The following is a 9,968-nucleotide window of genomic DNA, read 5'->3' on the forward strand; positions in this document are numbered from 1 at the left end:
GTCCTGTCATGGTCTTTGTTTAGTCCTGGTTTAGTCCTGGTTTAGTCTTGGTTTAGTCCTGGTTTAGACCTTGTTTAGACCCTGATTTGGTCCTGGTTCAGACCCTGGTTTTAATCTTGTCTTGGTCTTAGTTTAGTTTTTGTTTAGTATTGGTTTAGTCCTGATTTAGTCCTGGTTCAGTCCTGGTTTAGACCTGGTTTAGTCCTGGTTTAGTCTTGGTTTAGTCCTGATTTAGTCCTGGTTTAGTCCTGATTTAGTCCTGGTCTAGTCCTGGTTCAGACCCTGGTTTAGTCCTGGTTCAGTCCTGGTTTTAGTCTTGGTTTAGTCCTGGTTTAGATCTGGTTCACACCCTGGTTTAGTTCTTGTTTAGACTGTGTTTTGGTTCTGACTCAGACCCTTGTTTAGTCCTGGTCTAGTCCCTGTTCTGGTCTTGTTCAGACTCTGGTCTGGTTCTCTCATGGTGGAATGTGGTGGGCGTGTGGACAGAGTGTGCGGGGTCGGCCTCGCCTGCCTCAGACCCTGGTCCTGGTCCTGGTCCTGGTCCTGGTCTTGGTCTGGTCCTGGTCCTGGTCTGTCTGGTCTGGTCTGGTCTGGTCCTGGTCTTGGTCTGGTCCTGGTCCTGGTCCGGGTCTTGTCTCGGTCCTGGTCTTGGTCTGGTCCTGGTCTCGGTCTGGTCTTGGTCTTGGTCTTGGTCCTGGTCTGGTCTGGTCTTGGTCTTGGTCTTGGTCCTGGTCTTGGTCTGGTCTTGGTCTTGGTCCTGGTCTGGTCTCTGGTCTGGTCTCGGTCCTGGTCCTGGTCTGGTCTCTGGTCTGGTCTGGTCTGGTCTGGTCTGGTCTGGTCTCTGGTCCTGGTCTGGTCTGGTCTCGGTCTGGTCTGGTCCTCTGGTCCTGGTCTCGGTCTCGGTCTGGTCTGGTCTGGTCTTGGGTCTGGTCTTGGTCTGGTCTGGTCTGGTCGTGGTCTTGGTCCTGGTCTTGGTCTGTCCTGGTCTGGTCTGGTCTTGGTCTTGGTCCTGGTCTGGTCCTGGTCCTGGTCTGGTCTGTCGTCTTGGTCCTTGGTCTCGGTCTGGTCTGGTCTCTGGTCTTGTCCTGGTCTTGGTCTTGGTCCTGGTCTTGGTCCTGGTCTGGTCTTGGTCTTGGTCCTGGTCTGGTCTGGTCTTGGTCTCTGGTCTCGGTCTGGTCTTAGTCCTGGTCTGGTCTCTGGTCTGGTCTGGTCCTGGTCTGGGTCTGGTCTTGGTCTTGGTCTTGGTCTTGGTTGGTCCTGGTCTGGTCTGGTCTTGGTCTTGGTCCTGGTCTGGTCCTGGTCTCGGTCTCGGTCTGGTCTTGGTCTGGTCTGGTCTGGTCTTGGTCTTGGTCTTGGTCTGGTCCTGGTCTTGGTCTTGGTCTTGGTCTGGTCCTGGTCTCTGGTCGGTCCTGGTCTCGGTCTGGTCTCGGTCTGGTCTTGGTCCTGGTCTTGGTCTTGGTCTCTTGGTCTTGGTCTTGGTCCTGGTCTGGTGGTCTGGTCCTGGTCCTGGTCCTGGTCCTGGTCCTGGTCTTGGTCTGGTCTGGTCTTGGTCCTGGTCCTGGTCTTGGTCTGGTCTTGGTCCTGGTCTTGGTCCTGGTCTGGTCTGGTCCTGGTCCTGGTCTGGTCCTGGTCTTGGTCTGGTCCTGGTCCTGGTCTAGTCCTGGTCTTGGTCTTGGTCCTGGTCTGGTCCTGGTCTAGTCCTGGTCTCGGTCTCGGTCTGGTCCTGGTCTAGTCCTGGTCTCGGTCTCGGTCTGGTCCTGGTCCTGGTCCTGGTCTGGTCCTGGTCTTGGTCTGGTCCTGGTCTTGGTCTGGTCCTGGTCCTGGTCTGGTCCTGGTCCTGGTCCTGGTCTGGTCTGGTCCTGGTCTGGTCTTGGTCTGGTCTGGTCTGGTCTGTCTGTCCTGGTCCGGTCTGTCTAGTCCTGGTCTTGGTCTTGGTCTTGGTCTTGGTCCTTGGTCCCTGGTCTTGGTCTGGTGGTCTAGGTCCTTGGTCGGTCTGGTCCTGGTCTGGTTGGTCCTGGTCTGGTCCTGGTCTCGGTCTGGTCTGGTCTTGGTCTTGGTCCTGGTCTTGGTCTGGTCCTGGTCTTGGTCTGGTCCTGGTCTCCTGGTCTCGGTCTTGGTCTTGTCCTGGTCTTGGTCTGGTCTGGTCCTGGTCCTGGTCTTGGTCTCGGTCTGGTCCTGGTCTAGTCCTGGTCTCGGTCTCGGTCTGGTCCTGGTCCTGGTCTAGTCCTGGTCTTGGTCTTGGTCTGGTCCTGGTCCTGGTCTAGTCCTGGTCTCGGTCTGGTCCTGGTCCTGGTCTAGTCCTGGTCTCGGTCTGGTCCTGGTCTAGTCCTGGTCTTGGTCCTGGTCCTGGTCTGGTCCTGGTCTCTGGTCTCGGTCTGGTCCTTGGTCCTGGTCTGGTCTGGTCCTGGTCCTGGTCTAGTCCTGGTCTCGGTCTCGGTCTGGTCCTGGTCCTGGTCTAGTCCTGGTCTTGGTCTCAGTCTGGTTCTGTTTTGCGTTAGCCGTGTGTTGGCGTTAGCTTGAGTGCCAGATGTGCGTCGGTGGGCGTGTCCTGGTGCATGCTGGGAAAAACCAGCTGGACTCCATCAGAGACTCGCTCAGGTCCTCACCAGATCTGTCCCGGTCCAGACCCGGGTCCCGGTCCAGACCCCTGGGTCCCGGTCCAGACCCGGGTCCCGGTCCAGACCCGGGTTAAAAAAGTTTAATTTCAAAATAAAAACAAAACCAAACAAACGAGTGAAGAGGATCTGTGGTCTGGACCGGGACCCGGGTCTGGACCGGGACCCGGGTCTGGACCGGGACCCGGGTCCACATACAAAATGTTCTCTGTAAACTCAGGATGATTTAGTCTGACAAATGTTTCCTTTTTGGTTCTTCCTGTGGATCAATCCTGCCCATCACCTTCACCTTTCACTATTTTTCAATTCCGTTGGGAAGAAAAACAGTTTGAACAGAGGTTTGAGTCACACACATCTGATTCACTTTTGCACTTCTGGAGTTCGCAAACACATTTCTCGAGTCATTTTCCACTGTTAGGATCCAACAATCACACAATTACGATGTCCGAATCCCAAAACTAAAACTATGACAATATCAGAACCAGAAACAAAAGTGATATGGTTCAAAAGACTTGAAAAGATCGACTTTGTCAATAGACACATCCCACTGGGAAAACAAACATGGAGGTTTGACGCTCACTTTTTCGGAAAATCCTTCCCAGTATGAATTGCACAATGACCGGAAGTCCGAGATTCTTGATGCGTGTATTGGAGCCGGAAGAGCGTCCTGGAGCACTTCCTGTTTGGCACATGGCGGCGACAGCGTAAACTCTGTCCGTTTATAAACACGTCTGTGATGAACATGAAGGACTGAAAGTGTCATTTAAACACCAAACTCCAAACTGCAGAAGCCGAGAGGGTCAAAACAAACGCAAACACTGCAACCAATACAAATGCGACAACACAACAAAAAGCCACAACACACCAAAAAAAATCCACAACGGAAATGACCGCGGGACTCTATTTTAATGCAAACGCCGCAACAAATACAAACGCCACAACACAAACTCATAATGATAAAACGATAAATTACTTTTACTTACGTTTCCAACTTCTCCGTTCCTTTACTTTTCACGTTGTCGTTCTTCTTCTTCACTTGCCGCTTCATCGGTCCGTCGGAAAATAGAGTCCCACGATCACTTCTGTTGTGGCTTTTTAATGTGTTGTGGCTTTTTAATGTGTTACAGCTTTTTAATGTGTTGTGGCTTTTTAATGTGTTGCGGCTTTTTAATGTGTTGCGGCTTTTTAATGTGTTGCGGCATTTGCGTTTGTGTTGTGGCTTTTTAATGTGTTGCAACTTTTTAATGTGTTGCGGCATTTGCGTTTGTGTTGTGGCGTTTGTATTTGTTGCAGCGTTTGCATTAAAAAAGAGTCCCGCGGTCATTTCCGTTGTGGCTTTTTAATGTGTTGCGGCTTTTTAATGTGTTGTGGCATTTGCGTTTGTGTTGTGGCTTTTTAATGTGTTGTGGCTTTTTAATCTGTTGCGACTTTTTAATCTGTTGTGGCTTTTTAATCTGTTGTGGCTTTTTAATCTGTTGTGGCTTTTTAATGTGTTGCGGCTTTTTAATGTGTTGTTGCATTTGTGTTTGTGTTGTGGCGTTTGTATTTGTTGCAGCGTTTGCATTAAAATAGAGTCCCGCGGTCATTTCCTGTTGTGGCTTTTTAATGTGTTGCAACTTTTTAATGTGTTATTGCATTTTAATGTGTTGTGGCATTTGCGTTTGTGTTGTGGTATTTGTATTTGTTGCGGCGTTTGCATTAAAATAGAGTCCCGTGGTCATTTCCGTTGTGGCTTTTTAATCTGTTGTGGCTTTTTAATGTGTTGCGGCTTTTTAATCTGTTGTGGCTTTTTAATGTGTTGTGGCTTTTTAATGTGTTGCGGCTTTTTAATGTGTTGTGGCTTTTTAATGTGTTGCAGCTTTTTAATGTGTTGTTGCATTTGCGTTTGTGTTGTGGCGTTTGTATTTGTTGCGGCGTTTGCATTAAAATAAGAGTCCCGCGGTCATTTCTGTTGTGGCTTTTTAATGTGTTATGGCTTTTTAATGTGTTGCAACTTTTTAATGTGTTATTGCATTTTAATGTGTTGTGGCATTTGCGTTTGTGTTGTGGCGTTTGTATTTGTTGCGGCGTTTGCATTTAGAGTCCCGCGGTCATTTGTTGTGTTTTTAATGTTGTGGCTTTTTGTGCTTTTTAATGTGTTGTGCTTTTTTCTGTTGCGCTTTTTAATGTGTTGCTTTTTGTGTTGTGGCATTGCGTTTGTGTTGTGGCGTTTGTATTGTTGCGGCGTTTGCATTAAAATTGCGTTGTGGCTTTTTAATGTGTTTGTTGCGGCTTTTTAATGTGTTGCGCTTTTTAATGTGTTGTTGCGGCATTTGCGTTTGTGTTGTGGCTTTTTAATGTGTTGCAACTTTTTAATGTGTTGCGGCATTTGCGTTTGTGTTGTGGCGTTTGTATTTGTTGCAGCGTTTGCATTAAAAAAGAGTCCCGCGGTCATTTCCGTTGTGGCTTTTTAATGTGTTGCGGCTTTTTAATGTGTTGTGGCATTTGCGTTTGTGTTGTGGCTTTTTAATGTGTTGTGGCTTTTTAATGTGTTGCGACTTTTTAATCTGTTGTGGCTTTTTAATCTGTTGTGGCTTTTTAATGTGTTGCGGCTTTTTAATGTGTTGTTGCATTTGTGTTTGTGTTGTGGCGTTTGTATTTGTTGCAGCGTTTGCATTAAAATAGAGTCCCGCGGTCATTTCCGTTGTGGCTTTTTAATGTGTTGCAACTTTTTAATGTGTTATTGCATTTTAATGTGTTGTGGCATTTGCGTTTGTGTTGTGGTATTTGTATTTGTTGCGGCGTTTGCATTAAAATAGAGTCCCGTGGTCATTTCTGTGTGGCTTTTTAATCTGTTGTGGCTTTTTAATGTGTTGCGGCTTTTTAATGTGTTGCTTTTTAATGTGTTGCAGCTTTTTAATGTGTTGCGGCATTTGCGTTTGTGTTGGCTTTTTAATGTGTTGCTTTTTATTGTTGTTTGCGTTTGTGTTTGTGGCGTTTGTATTTGTTGCGGCGTTTGCATTAAAATAGAGTCCCGCGGTCATTTCCGTTGTGGGCTTTTTAATGTGTTGGCTTTTTAATGTGTTGTGGCTTTTAATGTGTTGCGACTGTTGTGTTTTTAATGTGTTGCGGCATTTGCGTTTGTGTTGTGGCTTTTTTAATTGTTGCGCTTTTTAATGTGTTGCGGCTTTTTAATGTGTTGTTGCATTTGCGTTTGTGTTGTGGCGTTTGTATTTGTTGCGGCGTTTGCATTAAAATCGAGTCCCGCAGTCATTTCCGTTGTGGCTTTTTTTGGTTTGTTGTGGCTTTTTGTTGTGTTGTGGCGTTTGCGTTTGTTGTGACCCTCTCGGCTTCCGTACCAAACACAATGAAAACTCTTCATATTAAAAGTGACTCAGAATCCTCAAATCCTCGCTCGGCTCCTCTGAGCTCTTCAGAATTCCGAGTCCCCCCCCCCCCACCTGCTGTGTGGCTGTTCCCAGACGTGACCCCCCCCCCCCCTCTCTTTCTCTCTTTCAGCTGTTCTCTCTTTCTCTCTCTTTCTCTCTCTTTCTCTCTGGTCTCAGATTCTTCGTCCCGTAAACTCGCCCTCTCTCGTCTGACCGGAACAGACTCGGGGTTCGGGGCTTATATAGTCACAGTACTTACAGCAGTAGTGGTCATAGTACATATATACTCGCAGTAGTAGTAGTAGTAGTAGTAGTAGTACATATACATTTGTTCGAGTCACATGGAGGAGTGCTGTCCGTGCTGTTTGTTCAGGATGGGAGCTCCGAAGGGACAAAAAGGGTGAGAACAGACGTCAGCGTTGACTTTTACAAACTGTCTGTGTGTGTGTGTGTGTCTGTGTGCCTTTGGGCAAGACACTTCACTGACCTGTTGTGAATTGATTGTGGAAAAAAGTACTACTACTACTACTATTACTACTATCAAATTCTTTGGTGTGATCGTTCTGTATCGTCTTTGTGGTTGAATTATTAAACCAGGACTGAACCAGAACTAAACCAGGACTAAACCAGGACTAAACCAGGACTAAACCAGGACTAAACCAGGACTAAACCAGGACTAAACCAGGACTACTAGACCAGGACTAAACCAGGACTAAACCAGGACTACCAGGACCAGGACTAAACCAGGACTAAACCAGGACTAAACCAGGACTAAACCAGGACTAAACCAGGACAAGACTAAACCAGGACTAAACCAGGACTAAACCAGGACTAAACCAGGACTAAACCAGGACTAAACCAGGACTAACCAGGACTAAACCCAGGACTAAACCAGGACTAAACCAGGACTTAGGAAACCAGGACTGAACCAGGACTAAATCAGGACTAAACCAGAACCAAACCAGGACTAACCAGGACTAACCAGACTAAACCAGGACTAAACCAGGACTGAAACAAGACTGAACCAGGACTAAATCAGGACTAAACCAGAACTAAACTAGGTCCAAAACCAGGACTAAACCAGGATAAACCAGGACTAAATCAGACTAAACCAGGTCTAAACCAGGATTAAATCAGGACTAAACCAGGACCAACCCTTTAGTTTATGTCTCCTACTTTGTGTCAGTTTTTGTTCCATGTGATGTGAGGCGTTAAAAATGTTTTTTGGTTTAACACATCGACTGTGTAAAAAAGTGGACTAAGCGAGTGTGGATCAATGTGACGTGTTCAATACAGTTTATTGTAAAAATAAACCATTTCCCCTTCAGAGTTGGTATTTCTAGACAATATTCCACAGAAGTTTTGATTCTTGAGTTCAATGCGGCGAGACAAGTGTATTTTTGAATACTGTCTCGAGCGTCCCCTTGGCTTGAAAGTCCCATTCTGTCGGCTTGAACGTCCCCCTCCTCTCTCCGGGCGTCTCCTTCTCTTGGGCGCCTCACGAGTAGCTGCTGTGCCCGGGAGAGGGAGGACGTTCTCTCCGGACTTTAGTTGGCCGCATCACTGTGATGTATCGAGTTAGAAAATCTGCTTCTATATCAGAATAAAATGAAATGTGAATGTACCAGACCAAATGTTGGGTCTTGTTTATGTGATTTTACAGATTTTCCTGAAGCGACACACATTTTTTCAGTCTGTAATATCATATAATCCTCATTTGCTCACAGAACTTTATTTTGAAATAGTATTTTAAATAATTTTTACTTCCCCATGACCTACAGCATCTGTAACTCTTGATTTGTGAAGAAATATGAATTATTTCCTTACTATTCTGGTTCCTTATTCTCATTTTTTAACCTTAGTGGGAATTTTTGGGGGATTTGCTAATCTATATGTTTTTGTCTAATAAAAAGCTTGTGTCTAAATACGTGTGTTGACATTCAACATCCAAATTTTATGTGAACTACTTTTAAACTCTTTGAGTTTTCTGACCAGCTGCATGTGATGTTTATAGTTTGTTTTACCCATATTGTTGAAGTATTTCAACAGGATAATTTAAAAAAAACATGTTTTTGGAGGAACATGGAGTATTACATGTGAATATTACAGTGAAATTGCAAGAAAACAACCAAACTGGGTCATTTTTGACCCACTTATTCATCTAAGGGTTAATGTGGGTAGGTCTTACAGGTTTGTAACTTGCACCATTTGATTCTCTGACCCTGAAAATGTGGGTTTAGCAGTTAAAATCAACATTTCAACTTATTCAGAGGCTGAGATATTCCAAAAAGTGTTAGGGTTAAAAAGGGTCTTTTGGCGGCGATACAGACATCTGGGCAAATGCAAACATTGATTTTCTGATTCCATAAACTATAACCTTTCCAAAAATTTATAGTTTAGCAAATCCCCCAAAAATTCCCACAAAAGTACATAAGGAACCGGACTATATCTGCTCTGAAAATAATGTAAAAGAAGCACGGCACAAGAAACTTACAAACTACAGAATTTGTTTAAAAAATCACTCAAAATCACTTCATTTCATCATCATCACTTCATTGTAAATGTTTAAGATCAAATCCTAAAATAGTTGTGACACATTGGAAACCACATAATGTTTGCATTTGTAATTTGTCATGTATGAACAAATGTGCTGAGATATACTGTGACTTGTGTGGACAATATATATACAAGTTTCATAAAGGGTCCAGTTCAGAGGGACTCGCTGTTTCCCGTCATGTGTTTGTGTGTTTTCTGACAGTTGTGTGTTTGTGTTTGTGTTGCAGTAGCAGCAGCAGCAGCGTGGGGGCGCAGGCGAGTCCGGACATGAACAAACTGCGTCAGAGTCTGAGGAGGAAGAAGCCCACGTACGTCCCCGAAGCGAGTCGCCCGCACCAGTGGCACGCCGACGAGGACGCTGTGAGGCGGGGCAAATGCAGCTTCAGCGTGAGGGTAAGAGGACGAGGAGCTTCAGGTCCAAACCAGGACTATAACAGGACTATTCCAGGTCTAAAAATAGGTCCTAAATCTAGGTCTAAATCAGGCCTAAACCAGGTCTATAAAAGGAGTATTCCAGGTCTAAATCCAGGACTAAACCAAGTCCAATCCAGGTTTATTAAATGACTATCCCAGGTCTAAATTTTGGACTAAACCAGGTCTAAACCAGGTCCAAACTAGGTCTATAATGGGACTATTCTAGGTCTAAATCTGAAACTAAACCCGGTCCAAACCAAGTCTATAAGAGGACTATTCCAGGTCTAAACCAGACCTAAACCAGGACTAAACCAGACTAAACCAGGACTAAACCAGAACTAAACCAGGACTAAACCAAATCTAAACCAAGTCCATAACATGACTATTCCAGGTCTAAATCTAGGACTAAACCAGGACTAAACCAGGACTAAACCAGGACTAAACCAGGACTAAACCAGGTCTAAACCAAGTCCAATTCAGGTCTATAAAAGAACTATCCCAGGTCTAAATCCAGGACTACACCAGGTCTAAAAGTGGACTTGAAAAACCCTGGACCAAACTCGTCCTCATTAAAAACACATTAACGAGTCACGTTCTTCTAGAGGTTATTAAAAAAACACTTAAAAAAAAAAAAATCTGCATTTAAAGGACGATTCAGAGAAATTTCAGCCTCGAGTCGTTTGCGCTGTGACCTCCACATCACATCTGTGTCTCTGCTGCTGGAGGTCGGGTGTAACTGACCAAACTGGGAGAAACTGGGGTAAAAATCGATGCAAATTGATGATGAAGGAAACGTGGGAACATAGAGCCTAATATTGAGAAAACAAAAAAAAAACAACAACTTAGAAGTGAGGGAACACAGACACTCTCGAAGGTGGCACAACACTCCGGCTGCGGCTTTACAGCTCCTCCCGTCTGGACTTCGCTTCTTCCCAGGGTCGTAGGATCAGTGCTCGTTGCGCCCTCTGCTGGCGCGACTGTCGACCGGGGCGGCCTGTCCTCAGTGCGCCCAACT

General features: G+C 45.5%; 1 protein-coding gene across 1 annotated transcript in view; it reads left to right on the forward strand.

The window, feature by feature from the left end:
• The first annotated feature begins 6,262 nt into the window (after window positions 1–6,262).
• Window positions 6,263–9,968, forward strand: part of numbl (NUMB like endocytic adaptor protein) — a 20,000-nt gene continuing 16,294 nt past the window's right edge. The window contains exons 1-2 of the mRNA XM_055167020.1: window positions 6,263–6,383; window positions 8,767–8,932. Coding sequence (XP_055022995.1) covers window positions 6,325–6,383; window positions 8,767–8,932 — 225 coding nt within the window. The 5' untranslated portion in view covers window positions 6,263–6,324. The remainder of the gene's footprint in view (window positions 6,384–8,766; window positions 8,933–9,968) is intronic.

This window comes from Boleophthalmus pectinirostris, unplaced genomic scaffold (genome assembly GCF_026225935.1).
Source record: "Boleophthalmus pectinirostris isolate CB_2022bp ecotype Guang Dong unplaced genomic scaffold, ASM2622593v1 HiC_scaffold_9, whole genome shotgun sequence".
NCBI lineage: Eukaryota > Metazoa > Chordata > Actinopteri > Gobiiformes > Gobiidae > Boleophthalmus > Boleophthalmus pectinirostris.